Source organism: Thunnus thynnus, chromosome 1, assembly GCF_963924715.1.
Source record: "Thunnus thynnus chromosome 1, fThuThy2.1, whole genome shotgun sequence".
Taxonomy (NCBI): domain Eukaryota; kingdom Metazoa; phylum Chordata; class Actinopteri; order Scombriformes; family Scombridae; genus Thunnus; species Thunnus thynnus.
The window spans coordinates 32,135,687-32,161,936 of NC_089517.1; the positions used below are offsets into that span (position 1 = coordinate 32,135,687).

Below are 26,250 nucleotides of genomic sequence, written 5' to 3' on the forward strand. Positions count from 1 at the left end.
AGAGAAACATACACACCCAATCTTTTGGGTGTGTTTATTTTTCATTGAATTGTGTAGGAGAGACACTAATTAAGGTAAAATCTAAGACTGAACAAACTTTTGTGTCTTTGGAGACTTGCACTGTTTTTATTATAGGACCTTCAACAGGCAACAAAACCATTTCCGTCTAAAATGATCGAAAAATAAATCTCATTGTACTTTTACATGGAGGAAATTAAAAGACTACAGCAAAGCTGGAGTTGTAGGATACATTTCATCATTGCACATGTAACTTCCCCAGAATCCCTGCCTTGCAAAAGCCAAAGCTGCACAGCATGTCAGCTGGTTTTGGTAATTTGATTAATTACTGAATATTATGGAATGTGCACCACCAATGGACAAAATCAATTAAGGCAGGCCCTGCATCAATTGCAATTTTTTTTGGCCATGTTTTGTGGAGGGACCCCTTTTTAAAATCTACTTTTTCTACTTTTTTTTTCTTACATTGTGCTTACATGATGCATGTCCCCAATCAAATTATATATACGTATATCAAATTATATATATATATGTATTATTCCTTGTTGTAATGTACTTAATGGGAACTTGGAGGCAACAGGCACATATGCTGCAATATGTTTGCACCAAATAGGGGCCCAACAGCAAAATTTTGCCCTGGGACCCGATAACATGTTAATGCATCCATTTACATGTTATTGCATCCAATTAGTTACGAGCAAATGCAGCAATGTTCTTCAGAAGTGATCACAAGTCATTTTCAGGTAATTTTTCATTAGAAATGACATTTTACATAATGGAGAGCATCACAAAACATCTGAAATACATGTACATTCAACAGCATGTTGGATAAATGTATTAATGTCCATGTGTACTATGAAAACTCCACATGTACGTATAAAAGCAGCACAGAGGAGTAGCTCCCTACACGCTGGTGTGGAGGAGAATTTCACTGTTAAAGCTTTGCATTTAATGCTGAGCAAGTTGAACCACAAGGGATCAAAGCTCACCAGAGTAAGGCGGTCCAGGCTTTCCCCCCTTATACTGTAATTATGGTAACTGTTAATAAGAACTACCGCCTCCATACATTACCCACTATTCCTCTGTACAAGTACAGCACTTGAAAAAGCAGGATAATGCTCTCACATAAGAAAGCTACAACCCTGTGTTTGAAACACGTGCACGACCAGATCTTACAGTTCCACCATCTAAACCAGCTATAAAGCAACAAGAAGAAAAACTGACGGCTGGAAGTTGATACATGTCTGGAGGAGAGCAGATTAGACTTAGAAAAGAACAAAAGCAAACAGCAGTGTGACCCCACATACAGAGAGCTAACAGCATGATGTTTCCTTGAAGCTGGCTAACGATCCACCCCGCTACTCCAGAGGAGAGGTAATGATCACCACCGGAGGCTGTTTTTCTGAGAAATGTACACACAGGTGCTTTGGCTGAGGAGCTGTGGATCACAAGCAACGATAAGCTATACTGCATTGTTGCTTGAACACTTTGATCTCAGCTTGAATGCTCTGCTTCCTCTCCTTATACAGTTGTCAGGAATTATTTTAGCTTTTTAAATCCTGTGTGTTTAATAAATCGCCTTATTTGGCTTATTTATACCACAGTGCTGCTGATCTCGGGTGTGACTGTGTGTTGTATTTTCTGTGATGCCTGGCTTTGTGGTAATTCAGCAAGAAGATGTATAGTTGGTGCTCTGCTTGTCACATTGTACTACACATCCAGATGTTAATGTATATTAATGAGGAAAAAAAAGTACTTTATTGTCTTTTTTTAATCACATCCCTCTATTTTCTGTCTCCATCTTTGGTGCAACACACTCATTGCTGTTGTTTTTCTGCATCATACTTCCCAAAGATCACTTGTCAATCAAACAGTGTGGCCACTACTGTCATCATTATTATTTTAGTGTGGGAAAGAGATAATGTAGCTGTCATGCCATCAGATTGGCTTCTAGCATATTAAAGCAGCTGATTGACAATCTGTTATCTATTCATAGAAAATGGGCTGAATGAACAGATGTAGCCATGAACTGGTCTCAATTTATACTGCATGCTTGCTACTGCACATCACTGATGCATTGCTGCTCTACCTCTTGTCAGAAATGTCAAATTATGCTCCATTTTCATTGTACAGTGGGAGTTGGAGAGATTATAGTTTTGAGAAAGAATAGTATGTATCAATCAGAGGGGATAAATGCAGAAAAAAATGGAGAGATGACTCAACCGATGTCAAATTTAATACTCCTCTCGTCAGCAAGAGCTTTTACAACATAAGCATTTCCCTCTGATCCAGCTAAATTTGCTAAACAGTTGCTTTCACCACACTGTGCTAAGTGTGTATCATTGCTTTACCACACTCTTGGTTGTCTCCTGGACCTGCTCCATCATTCTCACGCTGTATCTTCTGCTTATGTCATGGATAAAGCGGTACGCTGTGAATAAATAAATCACCGTTTTGTCCCACCATTGCTTTTAGGTAAGGTTGCAACCACTTGGCCAGTCATTGGCCCTCCAGGCTCTCTCACTGTCTGACTTTTTCCTTTTCTTTTTTTTCAAACCACTATGGCATAATTTGTCTGAGGAGCTAGACCTGACTTTGGCTTATCAACAACACCACCTGCACTGCAATCATGTAGAGGAGAGGGGACACCCGAGTCAGGTCAGGGAAGGCTCCAGGTAAGAAAAATGGACAAAGTGAGCAGAGGCTTAAGGCTTTTTTGTATTTTTTTTTTAGCAGGAACCCTTTAGATATATGGTGGTTATTTTTAGGATAGATGTTTTAAACGGTGCTTTATGTGTGTATTCATGGTGTATGTGCAGAATGAACGATGATATGAGGAGTGATAGGAGTATCTATTTACAGTCTGACATTTATAGTGTACTCTTGTGCTGTGAATTTGTCAATGTATTTAGGCACTTGTATATTGTGCCGTTCAGTAATTGCATTTAGTATCATTTTGACACAAAATAAAACACCAAAATACAAACCAGCTGACTGCATTTTAATCAGTCACCCTCAGAAACCAAACCCTACATAAACCTCTACACCCTACTATACCATAGAGTAAGTATGAAGTAACTAACACAGCATGGTTTGTTACCATCTACTGGGTGACATTTAGCTATTCATGATTGTGCAATGGCATATTACTGTTGGGCGCGGTCAGATGTGTTTGAAAGTCGGTGCAAAAAATTTCCACAAAAGATTTAATGTGAAGTTACTTATTAAAGCTGCACTGATCAATATTTTGTATGTGTTTTAGCGTATTTCAGCTCATTGTTTTTGTTTTACGACCCAGAAATGTACTGTTGTGGTTCAGTCTCACAGCTCTGTAATGTTTAATTCATTTTGGAGACCAAAACAGAACTAAATGGAGAGTAAATGTTGATCTTACATTCCTCAGGTGGACAAAATACAACTCCAGATGAATGGCAATGTTGGTTCTCAAATACAGTCAAATAACTTGCCATGCGCCAAAAGGCTATACTTTCACACCGATGCAGCAGGCAAAGGCACAGACTTGTCTAGATGCCAGTCAGTTTTTTGTACTTTTGACAGTTTGGTAATTTTGTGGCTCCAGTCAAGCCCTGCTCGAGTTGAAGTGTGCCTAAGTTGTGCACTGGTGACTGTGAATGATGCAGTTGTGGGGCAGTGAAACTTTGGTGTCCATTTTGGTATTAATTTAAGCATGTGTTTCTGCCCTTCTGCAACTTCCTATCATAAATACACAGAGACGGTGCTGTGACTCAAGTTACATTTATAGAATTTGTTAGATGGTTGTATCCAAAATGACTCAAAACAGTTAGTTGTAATATTATCAGAGGTAGAGAGTTTGGTATAAAGGACACGTGTTCTACATATTCACACATACATCAAATATTGCAGCGTGATTGAAGCAGAGCCTGAGCTAAGTTAGAATAAAAGGGGATTCTTGACCACAATGTCATCTTCAGCTGCTTGTAGGATTGAAGTCCTTCCTTTGCAGCTGATGAAATCACTGTAGCATCATACTGCAATAGAAATACCGTATGTGTGTGTGTTCCTTCTGTAGTCTCTAATTTGTTGCACTGTGCATATCGTATTCCCTACAGTACTTGGAGTAGTGTAATTATTGTACACTATTATCGTAAGATTATGTAAACCTACTCAAATTTGGGAAATTATTTTGTGAACAAAAAATATACACAACATACACAAATAATGGAAAGACAGGATATTGTACTTGATGTTACAGCAGCTGTAGCCTAATTGCATCCATATCATTATCTTGCAGGGATTTCATAAATTAATTTGCATATTAAATAAACTTGTGCGTTCTGGATATAAACTTTTGCCGACACCTGAGTTCAATTTAAAGCAGACATCATCTGCACTTGGAAGCATATTTAATGTTCTGTATATTGGGATGTCTGGATTATATGCATCCAAGAAAAGTTCCCTCTGAGGGGAGGTAAACCTAAAGAACCAATCCCATCAACTGTTACTGATGTGTCATTAATGAGCTCCAACTCCAACTATAAACAATGCATTTCTCCCGCTTCAGCCTCTCCTTCAGATTATACTATGCTGCACCAGACTTGTGCTTGCAAAAATCTGCCCTGACCTTGTACGGTATTTGCATTTGTATTTGTGGCTGCTTTCAAGAAAATAGAGTTAATAAGTGAGCGTTCCCTCTTTATTGTCCCCCACATAGATTCTACCAGACAGTCTGGGTTTTAAGCTGGTGACCTCTTCAATGTCTAGGCTTCTGCTGTCCCCAGTCCAGTCTTTTCTAGCACATTTAACATTTTAATACACCCTTTTCCTGTTGCAAGTCAGTCTTTGATGTTTTTGAAGACTCGGTGTAAATGTCATGTATTTCAGTAAGAATTTGCCCCGAGTGCAATTGGGCCCTAATAAAATGAAGGTTAAAATTCTGTAATTTACCTGTCATACAGCCCTTAGAAATGTAATGTTTAATTCATCCTAATCCACTGGCAGTCAAATCAAAAGATTACAGGTTTGATCTATTCATATTTCTTCCATATTCAAAGAAAAATCCATTTTGCAGTGAGAGGCGTAAATGTTTGACTTTGCGTCGGCCCCTGCTTCCCAGAGAGCTGGGATTAAAGAAGCGCTAACAGAATAAAGGGATTTGGGATGCACACTGCCTCAGGCAGATCGCTTTAGTTGCTAAAGAAGAAGAATATTTTCCTGTTTTTGTGGTCCAGATAGAATGAGCTTCCTCGAAGACAGAAGTATCGGTGACTGCCGCTAACTCCCCTTCAAATAATCTCCAATAATATCAGCCTGGAAGCCTCAGCGGCAGATTCAGCATTTAGCTGTCCCTTTCACCCTGCTGCTGTTCTCAGGCTTGTGATTGGCTGGGCTGTGCACCACACTGCAGTAGCTCCAGTCCTTTGGCTAAAGGGCACATAGACAAAGAGGCAGAGCCGATTATCTGTGTCTCATCCAGTGGCAGCACACAGCAGACTTCTATTGTAAAGTCTCAATGTGATGGTGGGGCCTTTTCACAGGAGCCACAAAAGACGTGAGATTATTGAGATTTCACTGATAGTATTGCCATTGTTACTGATATTAAGATATTGCAGGGAGTGTGAAAGATCTGTGCAACCAACCTGCAAACAAAGCAACTGTTTGGCTGTTATTCTTTACAAGGCTTGATAAGGAATGCCTGATATAGAAAAAAAAAACACACACACAGACTTACTTTTTTTCTCTTCACATTAAACTGTTGCCTCATCATACAGGTTGACTGATTGCAATTGTGATTTGATTCGAGTGGACTACACATTCAGAGGCTGATCTTGTTTGAGGTTAACAGAAAAGTCTTGCTTTCATCTTAAAGTAGCTGAATAAATGGTCCAATGATTCTTTAGGGGTGATACAACTCTTCTTATTGAGTAGTACACATTTTACATCCAATTAATTAGTTTTAAAGTTGTACTTAAAGGCAGCAAATATAGCATGTAATTCCAAACTCAGACTGCTTGGTGAAACTACATGTTGTTTAATGGTGATTTAAGTAGGGAATCAATCCTGTCTTCACTTTTCTGTCTTGCCTTTATAGTGAGCATGTTTGATGTGTGTAAACTGCCTCCTTTCTTAATTGTAATTTCTATATACACACACCATTTGCTATTCTCATTTCATTTTCACAAAAAGTTATGAAAGCAATTAGAAGTTAACTTGGATGCAATGGACCTTAATGAAATATTCAATGAATTAATCAATGAGAACATTGTTATTTTAATGCTTATGGGTGTAATTCCAAGTTTAAAAAAACAATTTGTGAAATTTCCTATTCATTGCAGGTCACTGTCACTGTGTAGCAGCTTTGAAAATGGTACTCTATCATTGTTAACAAAAATAAATACAACTGCAATAACAGTGCCTAGAGTGGCTGAGATAACACGGTGTAGCGACAGTGTCATGGCAAAGGGCCATGCTCTCCTTTCGTCACATAAAACAGAAATTATTTCAGCTGGTTTGATCTTTCTCTATTTACATAATATCAGTGTGGTTCAGCAGTACGGGCGAGCACTTATCATTGATACTGCATTGTGTATTATTCTAATAATTAAAGGCAATAGCCACCCAGTGAGCACGCTTCATTTGGCATGATTGAATGATTGGCACTCATGAAGCTAATATGGTTTGGGTGAGCACATAGACAGTGAGGAGAGTAATGATGTCAGGACCACGTCGCAGACTCTGTCCATGATAGAGTGACTCATTTCCTATTAGCGAGGCTTGATTCCACATGGCTTCCTTCTTGCATAACGCCTCGACCCACGTCTGTGCCGCCACGCCACTCCAACTGACACCTCTTAGCCAAACACACCAAATGGAATAGACATAAACCCTCGCTCCTCATCAGCATTCACTATGGAAACACTGGCATCGCCCTGGTCGTACTCTTCATGTAGAACAACAAAGACACCATTTGTTCGCATCTAAAATGGTTGCTTAAGAAGAAATAGGATTGCACATCTGAGCAAATCCGGCTCTGTGAGCTGTGAGGGTGGTTTGGTTAAGAAAGGATCTGCACTATTTATTTTAGTTTGTTGCATGTGATGTAGTCTTTCAAGGAATTTAAGGTCATATAACTGTTGGACTGTAATAATATACATTTCACATTGTCTGTAGGCAAAGTGACGCTCATCTTGTTTCTCTTGTATATATGTGTGAAATTAAAGCTGCATTATATAATGTACTCTATGGTGGGAAAGTAATTAAATGAACTTGAGTGCTGCAACATTTTGAGTTACTTAACTTGAGAATTTCTATTTTTGATATTACTCTGCCTCATCATATTTTAGTGACTCTTTTATGTATTTGGCCGCTATAGTTAGTAGTTACTTGCGGATTAATATTTTACATACAAAACATATTATCAGCCTGTAACATATGATACGCCTATACTCATCTTCACCAGCTACAACATCAAGATGATGCTTACATATTAATACACAAATCCAATTACAACAATATAACACTCCGAAAGGGGCTATACTTTCACTGTTGATATGTACAGTAAGCACATTTTGCTGATAATACTTGAGCACTTTTACTTAAAGGCCTTCAAAACTTCACTTCAAATTTAAAATATTTTCTCTAAGACTAAATGAGCACAATCAAAGTTAAAATAAATATATTCAGTGATTTTTTTTTTTTTTTTTTTTTTTTTAACAATTAAACACTCAAAAACTCAGAAAATGTGTTTCATCAGGACAGTGTGGGTGTGGTTTGTTTTGATTTTATTGACAGTAAACAAACCACCCACCATCAGATTCTGATTTAGATGCTGCTAAATCCTGATTGGTGCATTGAAGTATATTCTGACTGAGCCACACCCACTTCAAATAAGTGAGAACGCAAAAAAAGGAAATACAGAAAAATTTCTCTTTAAATCTTTCTCTCTACTAAATTTTACTTAACTAAAAGATCTGCATACTTTTTTCCACCACTCAGTATATTGCAGTTCACATACTGTTCATATTGAAGCATGGGACACAAAGCTGAGACACTGCAGCAGCAGCAGCAGCAGCAGCAGCAGCAATGAGATAAACTAAATGCCAAACTAGCTTCTACAAAAGCCGAATTGGACAGCTTGTAATACAAAAAAAGTACAAAAGTTCCAGAGAATAATGAAATTCACAACCCAATAACGGGCACAATGAGGGATTCAGAGACCCATCTGCCTCTGATGAGGGCCCATAGTGAGATGACACTTGTGTAACGCTGGTATGGGGTCTAGTGTGAATTACTTCCTACACAGGATGGATAAGAATGAGCTTTCTGTGTTATCGGTGGGTCCTGCATGTGCAAGGGATTAGTTTTGCTCGGGATGACAGCGTAAGCTAAATGCCCAAAATGCAAAACTATGCTGTCAATGTCAGCAGGGCTTTCCCTCCGCTCTGCTGCCTGGAGCATGCAGAAGCAGGACTACCCCAGATCAGCATTGTGCCGTGCTCTCAGAGGACTCGCCCTGCTTCTACCTCTGAAAATAGCACAATAAAGAGGCCTGCTTGAAATAGTCTTGTATCACGTCCTGCTATACCTCAGCTTTATATGCCAGGAGGCACAGGAAGCAGCGTCTGTGCTCGGAGCATAGTGAAGGTTCAAATGATGGACAGTGCTGACAGGCGTAATGATGTGTAAATTACAAGCAGGTCGACATTGCAATGTTCTCAGTGGTGGTGAAAGAGCAAACTCTTTTCATAAACACAATGATCGCTAAAATATTCATGACAAACAAGAAAATGGGGTCACACTCCCTCCTCCTAACAGGCCATTACATTTCCTTTGTGTGTGTTAATTGAGTCAACAAATGACTTATAAGATCACAGTGCCACTATGCCGCCTATAGGTTCAGTCTTTTACATGGGCTCAGACAAATTAGAGGTTTTGTACAACAAAGACAGGAATTATAATGGAATCCATTGAAGACTATTTGTATTGAGGCAGATAGCGCACAGGGAGCGATGATAAATTGCTCTAATAAAATACAAACAAAAGCCAGTGAGAGAGATCAGACGAGGGAAGAAAGACTTACAGCTCTGAGAGTTGGAGGTGCTGGAAGAGCTGCCATGACAGAGTGGTGAGAGGATTCTTTGACAAGTTTCTGTAGGGGAAAGAAAAAACAAAGACAAAGTTAAAGTGAATTATTTTATATGAATTGTTTTATGTCTCTCGCTTGACGTCATATCTGATCTGTTTTTGCACCATTTCCTCTCTTGTAGTTTTGATGTCATTCTGTTTCATAAACCCAATTAGCAAATCTTTCTGTGGGTCATTTTGATACTTTTTCTCTTCCTTTTGAGGTAAAATCAAATTTTCAGTCTCTTTGGGTTTTCTTGTCTCAGCCCAGCATCACTGTGCACTTATATTTGCAGTGTGATATGAATCTATAACTAAAATAAAATAAAATGAGGGGAAAATAGGGAAGTGAATTCACAGGCCTGCATTAATGGATGGAACGAAGCAAAGTACTATTGACAAAGAAAGGGAAACAGGCCTGGTTGTGTGGAGCTTCAGGGCTCAGCCAACTCAATAAAAGAAAGTTGACCGCTTTCAAGTCAAATAATTCAATTGACTTAAGGAACCCCTCCGGCTCAGGAAGCCACCAAATTCAATAGCAAATAGCCAGAGACTTACAAGTGATTTGACCAGAACCTTGAATCAGTTTAAATATGAACATGAGGCATTTGTCGATACGTTTATTGAGAAATACAACATCACTGCAAGAGCATTAACATGGCAATTTGTCATGAAGTGCACCATCAAATGCTATTATCAGCCCATTTAATGTATTACATCATGAGAAAAGAAAGAACAACATTTTATCAGATCATTTGTTTTCTTTGATGTGGATGGTACTCACTTGATGACTCACGCTTTGCACATTACTGTCACTTTGAACACACCACCTAATGTCACACCTCACAGTCTTTATTAGAGCAGCAAGGGATGATCTATTCAGCCATGCTAATTGAAATGACACAGAATACAACAAACATATAGTAAGATAAGACCGGCTTTTACTGCAGACAGTGAAACATTACAAATCCCTAAAGAATACAGCAATTGAAAATCAGGATACATATGAGAATACTGCGTATGGGCATTTTAAACATGACAGATCAAACAGATGTTTTTCACACTATAACATGTTATGTATGTGTAAAGAAATTGGGATTAAAACAATTTATGGTGTAGAAAGAGAACTTGATGAGGCATAAAGCAAGAATACAATTCTAGATAATATGTTCAATATAATATAAATAAATATAATACTGATTTGAACAATATGTGATTATTAAAACATATAAAAATGTAAATATGCATAGCAGTATAAAAGCAAACAGTAGTAGTAATAATTGTTTTAGGGTTTATTCTAAAAATGTCTATGTACATGACTGACTAAATTCATAATGACGCATACTCACTACACTCACACACACACCAAAGTAGGTTAATTTGTATGGAAGACCTATTAGATACTCCTGTAACCAGAAGTGTCGCCATGGCAACAAGGAGCTAAGGATGTTGCAGGTCTCTCTTATTTCCTGTAACATCACACATGCAAACATACAATCACACATGCATATGCAAACATACACATACCTGCAGGAACACACACCCACCCACCCACCCACACAGACACACACACACACACACACACACACATAAACATACACAAACACACACACACACACACACACAGGTAAAAACCCTTAGGAGTACTACAACCACATGCTTGCATGAAGTCATACACACTGGTTAAATATTGTCACCTTGAAATGTGTGTTAGCGTGAATACTCTGTGAGAATATGTAAAGACGCTGCATGAAATTTCCCCTCCCAAAGAAAACCTGTGGTCCCAAAGGGGCTGTATTATACACTGAAAGAATATATTACGGGGAGAGAGAGAGAAAGAGAGAAATAGAGAGAGAGAGAGAAAAGGTGGGCGAGCAAACAGCAGCTCATTAGGTGATGTGGAGCTGGGGCCACTCAACATTTACGTCAAATCCCCAGAATAGACACACATTTAGACTACAGATCTCCAAATAGACACACGTCAAATGACAAACACTAAAATAGACACGCATTAGACTAAAGATCTCCAAATATACATACATTAGACCTCAGAGCGCCTTCAAATAGAGACAAATCAGACCGCAGAGCCTCATCTGAAGTTTTTGTTGTTGATTTTGTATCTGATAATCAAACTGACAGCTTCAATTAATCCCCCAATTAGAATAGTCTATCAAGTAGGATCATTTCTGGGGAGTTTAATCACAAAAAAAAAGAGAGAGAGACCCTGAAAGCCACACAGGCCCCTGGAGCCACCTTGAGGACTCTTAGAACCATCTCAAGGAGCCCTGAAGTGTCTCTGGACTGTGGACCAGCAGCTGGAGCCCCAACAGAAGATTAACAACTAGCTACTAGCTTTCAACAGAAATGACCATAAAACTAAGAAATGTACTATTCATTTCTGCTTTGTTGCTGGGTATTTACATATGTAGAAGTAAGTTTAAAGACAACCTTTTTGTGTTTTTATGTTTTAATTATTTATGGGAGATCATTAGTTGTTTTGTGAAAATTAAATTGAAATTCATGACACATTCTTCAATCACTCATGAAAATGATGAAATTCTGCATCCTCTTTAATTCAGTAGCCTACTACATACTATCCAGCTGGCTAGAATATACTGAACAAACAGTAGCCATAAAACATCAAAGAATACTAATAAAACTGGTTAATTCATGTTAAGTAAGCCACACATATACATCTAAAGGAATAGTTTGACATCTTGGGAAACAGGCTTATTCACTTTCTGGTCGAGATTTAGATGAGAAGATTGATACCGCTCTCAGGAGAGGAGTATTGATCTTCTCATCTAACTCTCTGCAAGAAATTGGATAAGCCTGTTTCTCCGAATGTCAAACTATTCCTTTAACTTCACAATTAGTCATTGTTCCCTTCATCTTTGACATGCTTGTTTGATTTAGATGTTATTTATGATTCTTATTATTGTTTGTGGAGATCCTGAAATGTCAGTATTACAAATGACTAACAAAATACATGTACACAACAAACGTACCGTTATACTTATCTGCTTCATACATAGCCATAACAATACTAATCCACATAAGCCTTTCAATTAATTGACAAATGTGAATCTGTTTTCCTCCCTATGTCCTTGCATAGAGATATGTGAAGAGGAGAGGAAGAGTGTTTTCTGAGCCGAGAGTGAGACCTCCTTCACATCTCCGACAGGAAGTGTTCTGTTTTCAAAGGTCATCCTTCGCATCTCGACAAGAAATGTCAGCTAAAATTGGATTGGGGGTGGGGGGGGGTGGGGGGGTGGGTTAAATGAGTTAATAAATATATAAACAAATCAGCAAATAAGCCATCAAAGCCGACAGAATGCCAGAAGACAGGAGGTGAAGAAGGCCAAGCGCTGTGGAAAGGGGGGCCAATGATTATTAAATTAAAAAAATTAGCGGTGTAGAAAATTAATCTATTTATAAGCTCGGCAGTTCCCTTTTCCAGGCCTGGAAGGACATATACCGCTGCCCAACAAACACACACACACACACACACACACATATAGACACACACCTCGAGACCTCCATTACTTTGACCAAACTGTAAAACAGATCCAGCATCAGCATCCTCACAACAGCTTTTCAGTCACTGAGCCACAAATCATCTCTGCTTCTCAGACACTGCTCATTTGAATAAGGAATTATAATTATGTGATTCACATGAAATTTTCATTAGGTTGGGGTAAAAAATATGCGTTACACAGACGGATGTATCTAGGTGTTAATATTGATGACAACATTGGCTCCCCAGCCAGAGGGCGACGAAGTGAATGCTAAACTGAACTTGGGTGTTTGCTCCTCTGCAGAGGAGGTGCAACTCCCCCTCCCTCCTTCTTTAATAATTCTGTTTGGCACAGATGCCATTGGGAAGGCTTGGCTACTCGAGAGGGTTGGCTAATTAGTGCAGCATCACTGGTAGCTACTGTCTGAGTGTGGGGGAGCTCTGCAGATTGACATTCAGGACCACGCAGAGGAGAACCAGACAGCCACTGAGCGGAGGTGTCGCAACGGATCAGCAATATGGACGTCGTGAAATCTAGTCGTCAACTGCCAGGCTGAGGAGAGGCTGCTGATATTTGGTGCAGCAACTAATCGCTTGCCTGTCTTTCTGTTTCTTTTGCAGCATTTTGTAATTTATGAGGAGATTTTTTCCTTTTTCTTGAAATGTCTCAGAGCCCTTTATGTTATGAGCAACTCCGATGACTGTGTAAGCTCCAAAAACACACCTTTCAAATAATGATGTCTAACTTTAATATATCATGGGTGTCAGTCTTAAAAGAAATTGTTTTACTTCAGTCTTGAAAAGGCTGACATTTTCAAACAGGAAGGTTTTCTTATACAACACCCATGCAGAGTTTATGAAAAAATGTTGCAATAATAATATAAAGATGGAAGTACTTTGAACTAGGCCATCTCTTGTCTGGAACAGAAAACTAGTGAGCAGTGCAGCATGTAAAAATCAGAGAATGGTATGTTTTACATTACTTAATAGGGTAATTATCACATAGTAGACATAAACTCTTAATAATCTGAATCTTTTTCATGAAAAGATATATTTATTCTGTTTCTCCCTATCACTGACTGATACAACAAGATAGTGATTCAGCCCAAAGTTCGCAGTTCTCATTCATGTCTTTATTCATCCAAACACCCAGAAAAAGAACACATTTACCAGGAGACTCACTCTACAAGAACTTGACTTGAGCATCAAAGACAGAGAGGAGTAATGCTTGCATTTCTTATTTTGGGGTTGGAGAGTTTTGACACATATTATTCAGTAGCCTTTCTATAGCGGATGTCTGTATTTATTATGGCGATCCGGTGCCTAAAACATCAAAGCCGTTACCGCTTATCACCAAATGTATTCTCAAAATAAGTAGTTCCTCTAACTTGCTGACGTAGAACTTACTGCAACCCCAAGTCTGTCCTATAGCTGGGAGGTCACAAAGAAAAAGTTCAAGCTACTAATAAGGTCTGCATGAGTCTATGCCACTCCAGCTTCCTGCATGTCTCTGCCTGATAATTCTCTGAACTTATTTCATGCTTTTCATCCCATGCAGTGTAACTACGTGTCTCATGGTCCACTGGTCCAATGCACCATCATCTCTGCAGCTGAAAGCCACTGCATGCATCCTGCCTGAATACACGTGATAGAGTACTAAATGTATGTTGATATGCATATTTTGCCTCTGTCAGAGGCTGAGAATGCATATCTGAAATATTGTAGATATCTTTTTAGTGCTTTAAAGTATTACCTGGAGGCTATGACCTTTGACACACCTCTCACTGGAACTTCATTTACATTTAAGTGTAAATCACCAATTTTTCTATTTATTTTTTTATTGTCAGTTGTTAGCATTACAAGTAGCAACCTTCTTCATCCAAAACCATGAAATGCATATCATGTAAGCCCTGAAATACACCTCATTTAATCTATTTAAAACACTTTGATGGCTCTATTTCCTAAGTTCTCCATTTCTGTTATTTCACTTTTCAGCTTCCCTGTTTTCCCTTTTCACACACAATCCAAAGACTAAACAGACATCACTCCAACGCTGCAGCTTCACCAACCCAGTCTTCTCTTCTCCTTATGTGTAAATACTTTATGTGCTGTCGAATTTGCAAAGATCTAATATTCTGATGTATGTGTGCATACTGTATATTTATCTCTGAATTCCATATATTATATGTTAATGGATCATTTTGTGGGGGAATGATGCTCTCCTATAAAAAAGCAGACACTTATCAACCAGATCTCACCATTGTATAACCATTTGCAATAGTCATGTAACTACAGTGATGGTGTGGTAAAAGGTGATTCATTATGCACATTTCCAGGTCCTTCCAGGTCTATTTTTAATTAGGGGCTCTACTGGTGTATCTTTGTACAGTAGTATAGCTATCTATTGTTCTTTACTCGAAATGTCAACAACTCCAATACATCTGTACATGTTGCAACCAACACATGGAAAAACCTTAGCAACAGCTTTAGCAACAAAGGCTATGGAACAGACGGCTGTTCTGTCTGTTCTGAGCCATCGTCAGCTTGTCGGCAAGGTAGAAAACACCATCACAATCGAAGCATTCAGGGCTGAAGGCTGGGCTTTTGAAATGCAGGAAGAATTTCTACATAGGTTAATCTCATGTTTTGAACCTTTGGCAATGTGTAACGTAGATATCCAACATCATAACAGTATATAAATGATAGAAAATCCCAAAAAGCACAATTTGTACCCTTTAAATTAGCAACTGAACCACTTGGTAAAAGTCAAAAATAGATGTTGTAATATTTACTGTATACATATAGAAAATGTTAGGTGTTGATAACTATAATTATTAACTGTTATTAACTATGTAATCATCCCCTGCAGATACTTTCATAGGAGACTGGGCTGACTATATACAGTAGTGCACTACAAAGTTATACTAGTGGTTTTCAAACATGTCCCACAATGACTCAAGTGTCTGCACAATCCACCAAGTACCACACCTGAAACTAGAGAAATGAGCTGCCGTTGTGCTTAATTGGAAGGAAGACCTCCAGTGTAAATGGCTGAATAAACCTGACCTATAGCCTACATACACTCACTATGAGTTATCATTACTCACTGCTTAAATGGAGGATTGTTTAATCACATTAAATTAATCATTTTTGGTCACTGTTAATTTCTGTACTAATTCTATTTGCCATAATTAATTGTCTTTAGCCTTGTAGATTTCATAGTTGGCTTTTTATATTTAATGATCTTTTACTACATGTACATTTTACCTGCTTTTTTATTAACTTGATTATCCATTTAGACTACCAAAAAGTCAGCAATAACAAAAAAATATTTATAGAGGTCAGATATGTAAAATTTGGAATTTTTACATAAACTTAATTACTAAATTTACTATAATTACCATAAACCAGCCCAGGATCCCTAGGAATTACATTCATATTGTACAATTCTGCACTTCACAATGTACAGTATGTCTGATGCAAACGTTCAGTGTCAAGGCAGGAAGCAGTGTGCCATATATGTAGAGAGGTATATTACAAGAATGCAGAACAATGAACATTCGTCTTCTTATAAACCATAACCTCAACCATACCGTAGTTGCCAGGTGCGGATGTCTGCCCATAGGGTTGCATAAAGTTGCATAAGATGAAAGCTTATTTGATATGATGGGAAGCCCCAAGCCAACTCATCTCCTCAGATTTTTTTTTTTTTTTGCCTTACAGAAGAGGATCAGCTTTTCACTTCACTGTCTACAAAACATTTTTCATTCCTGATTTGTGCCATGAAGCAATGCTATTTTAAGTTTTAAGGATATCCAGATGACTTACATAAAATCTAACCTGGGGACACACTGTGTAAAATGCCATGCAAAAGCTGGCAGGCCACTGCTCTCATTTGTTTACAGTAATTAAACACAAATGTCTCAAAATCAATGAGGTAATGATTTATTAATGCTAAAAAGTCGGAAATAATTTAAAAATGAATAATTTGCACAAAGCAAATGGAGTTTGTCTTCTCACATACTCCTATCTAGTTACACATTCAGCACATGTGCTGCAGACACAGGCAGCAACAGAGTGCAGCGTCAGCCTCAGTGCAGTGCCTCTGGAGAAGATTGGGGGCTTGCTCACGGGTAGAAAACAATCACCTGTCATAGCTGTTGATCAAACCAGTAAACCCTCTGTTACTGGCTGTCATCTTCTCAACAGCATCAACAACATACTCCAGATACTGATATCTTCTTCTTTAAACTCTGTGTCCTATTAAAACATCTCAGATTGGTCTACCACCAATCCAACGTGAAGACAGACTGTAAATCATTTATGAAAAAAGAAAAAGATACATCTCATGATGTAGTGATGCATGTGTTTCAGTGAGATAGGGCTTGTATAGTATTATTGATAAATGAATTAGAATGAATGTGCTCCAAATCTCCCTCCTTAGGCAGTTCAATCACTGAAAATACAAAACGGGGGAGTGAGCCTCATAAATTGTGTTGGAGGTACCGTATGGAATTCATTTCATCAAAACAGCCAAGGAGAAACTTCAAACAGCCACCACTTCATTATAATCGAGAATATTATTCGCCCCAAATCTGCATCAAGCATAGGTAAGGTTGGCTCTGGGGAAAAGGGGGATAAAAATAGTCGATTCTTTAATCTCAGAAAAATCCTTTGGTTGTGGTATGTGTATGCATGTGTCGTGCTAATCTCGCAGCAGAATTCTTCTCATCTGCTTTTAAACCTGTTTATTCCTCCTCCACATCCAAAACTGGGTGAATATGCAGCACCTAGCTACTATCAAAGTGCCCTTGAGCAAGGTACACAACCCTCAGCTGCTAGAATGATCCTAACTGTTTGTCAAAAGCATAACAGCAGCTCTTGATGATAAACAGCATAGCAGACTGTACTATGGTTGTACTACACAACTTCTACATAGATGTAACTCAGTGTGAAGTAAAGTGGTAGAGAAGCTCAATGAAACCCTCTTAGAGGCAGTTTTTAACAAGACTATAGGTGTGTTCACACAGAATTCATCCTGACGGGAACATGAATGTGTATACGAAATCTTGTACCAATCTATCTTGTCATTGTAGAATTCATCCTCTGAGGACGTTATTTCATGGCAATCCATCTAGTAGTTGATGAGATATTTCATTCTGAACCAAATGACGCATCATCAGACCCACATTGTTAAAAAGGACCCTAACATATGAATATGACGTTCTTCATTCAAAAGTGGTGAAATGTGTATTCATTCTGGAACAAATTGCTACCTGAATCATTCAGTATCTGGAAATAAATGACTTAATCTCCAGCCCCATAGCTATTCTGTAAACACAGGCCTTATGGTGACTCAACATTAATAACATACACATAATATCTGTTACTTTCATTCCAGCAACAGCTGTGAATGATGAGGAATGTGAATGTAAGGCCTTAATCCTGCCTTTTCAATATATTTTTTTATGAATTCCACTATCAGCATAATAGTACCAACAAATTAGTCTCCATGCAATTGCATTGTTTGGCTGATTCTGATCTCCACACAGCATTTATTTTGTTATTTCTGCAAGGTGGTAAGATGAATGAAAGAGGAAGTGATGTAACAGGGGTTGTGAACCAGAATTGAAGGCATGACACTCAAGCTCACTGAGCCCTTAAGTCAGGTTAGTACCGTTATGCTAAAGACATCAGTAACTGGAGTACATCCCTGCAATATCATTTGTGGTTTCAGTTTGTCACTGTAATTAATGCAAAACAATATTGTGCACAGTCATCTGTCTATGCTGCTGATTGCAAGGGAGAGATGTGAGTCAACGTTCCAAGACACAAGAGAACGAAGCCTTTAAGCCATGATTCTGATTATTTTTTCAGATAAGGATGGAGATGTTTATAAAGACTGAGTAATGTAATGAAAACTGTCATCAATCTAATGAGACAAGCAGAGACAGAAGTGCCACCGGGCTGACAGCATTGCCACAGGTAGACTCGAACCTTATAGGCATGATTCTGATTGCGTTTGTTAATTAAGGAGATGAAATATGCACTAAGCCTCAGACGAAACACAATGAAATACTGCGTTCTACAAGACAAGCAGAGGGAGGAGATGGAGTTGTGGGCCGCAGCGGAGTTTTCTGATAGTGAACCAGGGCTCAGGGTTCCCATGGAGAAAAGTCTGATGCTTGTTCAGCTGAAGGTACACACTGCCAACCTGTTCTGGCCTACTGCTTTATGAAATGCCTCTTGCTGAAATCGATAAAATGTTAGAGTTGATTAAAACACCAGTAAAGACACCCGAGAGTATTTTTCTTCAGACGACTGCAAGAAACATTTTCAGCCTCTCTTCCAGCCTTGTTTTTCAGAGAGTGCTTTTCCGGCAAGCAGGCAAGTCAACAGAGCATGATTTTTGTAAATACGTTCCATATTTGTATTTGTTTGCTACACTTTAAAACGTCAGCATCCATAATGGAAAAGTACTCTCCAATGTCTTCAGACAGAGGTAATAATGAAGCTGCAGCCTCTGAACAGGTAGATCTAATTACTGAAATTTTGGTAATGGGGTTCAGTAATTTCCATCCAGAAAATAAAGACTGAAGGTAGTCAAGGAGAATAAATTTAAAATGACTGTGTTTTTGGCACCTTTCGCCAAAGCAGGACTCCATAAATCCCTAGCTGTGAGCCTGACCAGCTGAGTGCTTTCTAGTCATAATGCAGAGGTTTCTGAGAAGTGATCGAGGCATTCATATGAGGCGGACCTGCATCCAAATTCACTGCTGCCTGGAGCAGAAAGACAGACCAGAGTGCAACATTGGGCTTCTGCTGTGCCCATTTGTACTTCCACTGTCCCGAGGACTGGATTAAACATTGTTTCAGTTAATTAAAACATTACTACTGAGCCACAGGCCCAGCCTTTGTTTCTGTCTTCACCACAATGATTGTTTCTCCCCACCAATAACATAGACGGCAGTCTTGGGAGCTGCAAGAAAATGGACACAAGTCTTTTGAGCACTGAAGGACTGAGCAATCAAAGTGTTTCATCTAGATGTGGAGCAGGGGACTCCAGTGCTGCTGTCAGAAGCTGCAGGGTGAACTATTGAAGAAACCCAAGTTTTCACTGCAGAGTTGCTGAACTACTAATACACTTCCCCAAGAGGACTGGCTTGGAGAAATCTAATTTTGTAGTTTTGTTTGCCATTACGGGTTACTCAAACCCCTTTCACACTAGACAAAAAACCCACTAACACCAACTGACATCCAGCTTTCGTCTTCAGTGGGAAAGGGTACAACCTTCATTCATTCCCTGGTCAAATAAATTCGGGAATTTATTGGTTCCAGCTTCGATCGGCAGTGATGGAAACATGACACCCAGGTGTACATGTTAATTATTGCCTCTTTTCCAGCTGCTCTTTCATCTGTTTCTATCTGCAGATGTCTGTGAACATACAGTCTCATCCACCGCACTGTGGAATTACTCCATTACGATTAAAACTCACGCTTTTAAAATGTTACATACGTAAAGTCTTATCAGCAAAACTTACTTAAACCTGCAATTGCTAATTTTTGACCACTTGGGAATAATGGAAACTGCTGTGAACAGTTACTGGCATAGTATCACATTTTAAGCTGATATGGTGAACTTGTTAGCCAACAATTGCTTATTTGCACATCCAGCAGATATGAGCAACATTAGCATTTATTTGGAGTTGTGTCTCTGTCCACTTGAATAACAGTATGCATGTCTTGTATTTATTCTCCTTAAAGCTCCGTTTTTGTTTCCACTAACTCCTGAGGGAAAAATCTGGCTCTTGAGCTACTAAATGCTTAACAATGTTTACTAGCTGTTTGTGTCTGGGCGGTGATGTGTACAGTGGGGTTTTAGAGCTATTTCACTCAAAACAGCCACACTGCATCTGAAAACTAGGTTTTACTGTCTCTGATAACTGCATTAATGTGTAAGTAGGGATATTTGTTGCAATGAAGCAAATTTTTACTACTTCATATACTGTTGAGGAGTTTAACAGTGCATCGTATTTTATTTGTTCATCATATGTTTTGTACTGTATGTAAAATAATCCGCAAAGAAACTAGTAATGATAGATAATATGTACAATATTTCCCTCTGAAAAGCAGTGAAGTAGAAGAAGAAAGTATCATAAAATAAAAATATTATTAATAAAGTACAAGTACTTAAAGTGTACTTAAATGTACTCTTACTTTCTATTACTGCTGTATCCAGGAGTGCAAACTATGTTTTTCTGCTAGAGAGCGTATTCCAAATCTCCACAAATTACAACCAGGCACTAATATACAGCATTAGCTTACAAATTATCCAGTTCTTTCATGCTGAAAAATATGTCAGCTTTTGTAAATTGGACATCAAAGCCTGTGTTCATTTTATGATTTGTGTACATCATCAATACACCAACAGCAACTTTATCTAGTTATTTTAATGTACTATTAAAAGATGAATGCATGCATCAACTATTGAGGCATGTGCTCGGTCAGGAATGTAATGCCAGTGTAGCACATTACCAGCGTAGCATACTGCCAGCACTTTGTAGTAATGGAGAAGCTTTCATTAATTTCAAAAGAAGCTTTCCTTCTATGGCTGTAGTGTAGCTTAGCCCCGCAGTGTGCATCTCAAGATCCCGTGTGTGTGTCGGTTACTGTGGAAACCAGAAGACCGACTACAGCAAACACTGAAATACAGAGTTTTTTAATTAAATTTGTTGAAGCAGTTCTGGGAAACAAAACACTGATTTCAGAGTCAGAGACACAGCTAGACAGACAGACATCAGATAAATAAGATGTTACTCATTATTATAAAGGCTTGGGTCATGAAGGGCATTGCGCATTTCTTCACAAGATAGCTGTATTTATTCCAGGCTCAAGTGGCTTTCTATATTAGATTGGTCCTATAGTGATGCCAGAAGGCGTATTTGTGTTTTTCAAAAGCATCTGCTCAGTGCGCACGTCCTACAGTATATGATGTTTGAACAGCTTGTTAACTGCATATAACATGCAAGAGCAAGACAGCTAGGAAAACAGTGACCCATGGGTGTCAAGTGGGTATGTTTTAGCGCCTTCAAGTAGAATCTGATGCATGAAATGAGGACTGTCTCCTCTCCTTCCTGTTTCATTAAAAAAAAGAAGAAAAAAAGAACTGAATCCAAAGAGCAGTTTCTCCTTGACAGCTCAAAAACACTGGCCTCAAGGACACTCAACTTTCCAATGCCCCACTTACTAACACAACAATGATGCAAATTTATGGAAATGCAGGTAAGGGTGTTGGGGAATGAAGATTTACTGTCTAAGCATCTTCACATAATGTGTTGTTATCTTAAAGTTATGGCCTGCCACCTGCAGCTTGACAGCAACTGCATACACATAACACAAAGTACATATGGAGAGCTCAGGTTCGGAGGCTCGACTCTGAGGTTAAGGGGATGGACGACCGATAAAATTAAATGAAATGTCACAAGCGGAGGTACTGTAGGTAGCAGTAGTGTTAATTTAAACCACTGTGAGAAAATGAGCTACTGTAAGTTATTTAAAGCGAGGCAGCACTTCTGGAATTCTGTTTAAAAGAAATAATCATATTAATCCAACAGGAGGTGTTTTGTAAAATTTACCAAGGAATGGCATCAAAATGAGTGATATTCCAGAGGCAGTCAGTTGAAAGTAATTACTTGTCCAGCTCCCACAGTAATGCTGAGAATTGCTCATAAAAGCATAATAAGAACAGATTTTTAAAAAAAATTAAAATCTAATGTAAGTAGAGGTTTGGTGAACAGCAGCTGTTTGTCAGCTCATCGCGTGTTGTCATGTCTAACATCTGCACAGCCGGCAGCCTCTCTGCAGAGGGAGCGAGGCACAGAGGCTGTGAGCTGAATGACAATGATAAATTCAGGTGGATGGACCTCGTGTTTCAGAAACATAACCCTAGCAGGTGACATCCAAATCATTCCCACTCTCGGTGGCAGAAATGAGCACAGCAACATTCTGAACATGAAAAACAGCTCTGCCGCCCAGCCGGAGAGATTCCTCCCAGTGCGGTTACAGCTGGCTCCACTCAGTAGGCTGCAGGTTGGGCCGCCTCCCTCCATTAGCCTGGAGGATCCATTTATCCTTTCATCACACTGCACTCCTGTAACAATAACACCATCACCTTGCCATGCATCACACATCAGGACGGCTTTGGCCAAGTGGCGTCTCCTCAGCGTTCCCAGTAATGAGTGATGGTTTATAGAAGACGGGAAGTAGAGCTAATCACATTGACTCAGGTGTGCAGGGTTTAAACTCCACCTGAGCTCAACAGGAGCAAAGAAGGGTGAAAAACGGAGGGATGTGAGATGAAAAGAGTAGACAATGATGACATCACCTGTGAGGAAATTTAGCATTTACGGCAGCAGTTCAACCTTTTTATCTCACACCTGAAGCTGTCAACTACACACCCTCCTTTGTGCAGACTAAAACTGCAAACTATCAAATGAATAAGGTTATTTTTTCATTATGCTTTTGAACTATTTTACTACTATTGTGACTGGAAGTTACAAACAATGACAATTCAATATTAACACAATTATTTCACAAGCTACAAGTACAGTTTATTTCTTCATGACTTTGGCAACCACTTTGAATTCTCTACTATTTTATGTCAAGAAGTTGCTCGTCTCTCCCTTCTGCAAATGTCTGAGAAAGCACACTGAGGACAAAGTGCAATATGAAGAAGATCAGGCATGAAATGGCAAACTGAATAGTGAAAATGTAATAAACATAAATATCCACAAATATGGTCATTAGGAAGCAAGTTGCACAACCAACTGCACTTCTCTCTTCAAATTAAGTGATGGTCACTTATTGTTTGGTGAAGAATTGGAACTGCAGTGCTCATAATATGTATGAATAAATACATAACCTTTCATTTTATTTAAATTCATTTAATCTTTTACAACAGGATGATAATTAAGATTTTCCGGTGTAAATACGGAGGCAGTTTCTTACTTTCAGTGCTCATATCACTGCAATAGCAAAATAAATATGCCAAAACTCTGTTGCTTTAAGCAACAACAAGAAGAAATTCTGGGTAAAAATCTACTGTGATACTGAAAGAAATGTAAACTTACAGCAGTGTAACTGATCCATTTCTCTTTCAATACTTAGATGACACAAGGGTAAATTTCTGCATGAACACGCTGTCTGTCATTTAATAGAATTTTACCTCACAAAGAAAAATATAATGTTCTCATTACTTTAGTTCATTATTAAACAGGTACAGGTCTCAGACAAAACATACAAACATTATTAATATTTAGTGCATGCAATTGTGAAATATGAGCAATACTGTACCATGCATAATGAATCTTGTGCCAGGTCATAATGAAAGTGTATCAGTTTCACTTTGTGTAGTAAAAGGCACATTGATTTCCACCTGTTCAGGTAATGAAAGCAAACAGGTGTATTAATGACCTATCATGGATTATATTGCCTATTTAATTCACATTAAATATTACTTATATAATAAATTACATATTTAATTTACCTCTTCTTAATTGTATGTATCTGATGCAGTGGCTCACAATGGTCAAACTGGTCCAAACACACAGTGTTAATTAATTAACATCACCATTATTCTATTCTCACTCCAGACAATTACATTTAATGTAATTTGAATGCAACATCTTAGTAAATCAATCACCTAACTGGAGCCAGCTGTGAGCCTTAAAATTAAGAATGTGGTAAATGTTTAGCATGCTCCCTATTAAATACTGTATGTTCCATGGGGACCATTAAACTATTTAACAGCTATGAGAGCAACATATAGAATATTAACCAGTTTAAAAATTACTTTGAGAATATATTGAAGAATAAATTCTAAATGATGTGCCACAAATAAATATTTACATGGATGCATTATGGTTCACAATATCACAACATCCCCAGAGTTATCTCATGATGGCTTGAAGGTTTCTACTTGCCAGTTTGAGATCTGCTGGTTCAAGACCAGAGATCATTGAAGTTTTTCCAGAACTTAATAATTTAAACGCCAGGAAACAGAAACATAGTAACAAACAGCAGCTTAGAAATCAAACTGTGGCTACCCCCATGTTGCAGAGTGCAGGCAGTCTGCCAGCCCTTTGAGCTGATCCAAAGCTAAGTTGTAATCCCCAACCAGGGATCTGTCTGGTGGAGGGGGCAGCAGGTTGCTACATTGCTGTCTCGCAGCTGAGAAGGTGTTGAGGTGGTTATATGGTATAACACCAGTCTGTGCCTGCCTGGATGATTGCCACTACCGCACAGCAGCTCTCAGCAACTCCCAGCATCCCCTCTGCCGTAGCTGTCATACACAGCCACCTGGGGCTGCCATCTTGACTTGTTTTGACGAGGCTGGCTGAGCGGAAGGAGGAGCAAGGGCAGATGGTACCGTTAAACTGGCAGGGGTGACGTGGCTGGCATTGAGCCGGGTATCCCTGCGAGTCTCAGACAGCAGGAAGCCACCTTGACCCAGCCGGGGCTGCCAGATCTTAATTCCCATCACCCCACTGGAGACAGACGGCCAGGGGCCATGCAGAACTAGGCCCGCTGAAGACAGCTCAGACAGCACGGCCTCCGAGCAGCCCCTAGGTCATTGGCTAGCACTCTGCCAAATACCTTATTAGGCATAATTTTGTGCATCTTGGCTAAGTTGAGTTTCTGTGCCACTAAATGCAATAACCTCACTGATGACTATGAGATTACTAATGGGTTTTTCAATGAAGAGGAAGAAAAAGAGAAAGGGGAAGGAGAAAAAGGGACCACACAGGGATAACAACAGAAATAGAAACTGATTTTGAAAAATATCTGAAATTTTGTTGATCATATTCACAAAAAACTACAAAATTTTGTTTTAACAAATGTAGAATCAATGCCTTAGTTGACTTAAGAAGCCAAGTATTGTGAGTTTGGTGCAAAACCACACTTAAATCCATAACGTCCGTTTCTGTTATTTTCCTTCAGTAAAAGCAGTTAATAGATGTTTCAAACAGGCAGGTCAAGACCACATTGGTACCTCCTCCCCTCTGGGGTCAATTAATTGAGGAAATAATCAGGCCAATTAGGAGAAAAGGACCGTTCAATATCTAATGCCTTTCAACTCCACCAGATATGTTCCCCTACAGTGGCCTTATAGTTATTCCATTTATATCATACTGTGTTATTGTTTTTGTTTTGGTTCTTTTTTTTTCTTGGGGTGTAGCGTAAGCCGTATCAGAGCCTTCATGGTGTCAAACAGAAGACAGTAAAAAAAAAAGAATGAATTTGTTGAGCATCTATAGGATTAGTGGAAAGAGCATGGAAGTGAGTGGCCTCAAGCTGTGCAGGAGGAAGTGTGAAGCTGGTATGTATTATCACACAGGAACACCATTCAAACCAGAGGCCAGAGCAATCCTCTCCAGTCTGAGTTAGCCAGTAAGCCAACTGTGAAGCCAGGCAGGGCAATGCCAATGTTTTACTCTCCACTGACATGACTTAATTAAAGTGCCATAGCCTTTCTTTAACTTCTTCAGATTTAATTGGATCATTAGCAGAACAGATTTAATTACAGCCAAAGCCGAATGGTTTGCATTAAATCT

The 26,250-nt window shown here is 38.9% G+C and overlaps 1 protein-coding gene across 1 annotated transcript in view; it reads right to left on the reverse strand.

Moving 5' to 3' along the window:
- ntrk3b (neurotrophic tyrosine kinase, receptor, type 3b) overlaps positions 1-26,250 on the reverse strand; it is a 180,450-nt gene that overhangs the window by 96,821 nt on the left and 57,379 nt on the right. Inside the window, exon 4 of the mRNA XM_067595824.1 lies at positions 9,077-9,145. Coding sequence (XP_067451925.1) covers positions 9,077-9,145 — 69 coding nt within the window. The remainder of the gene's footprint in view (positions 1-9,076; positions 9,146-26,250) is intronic.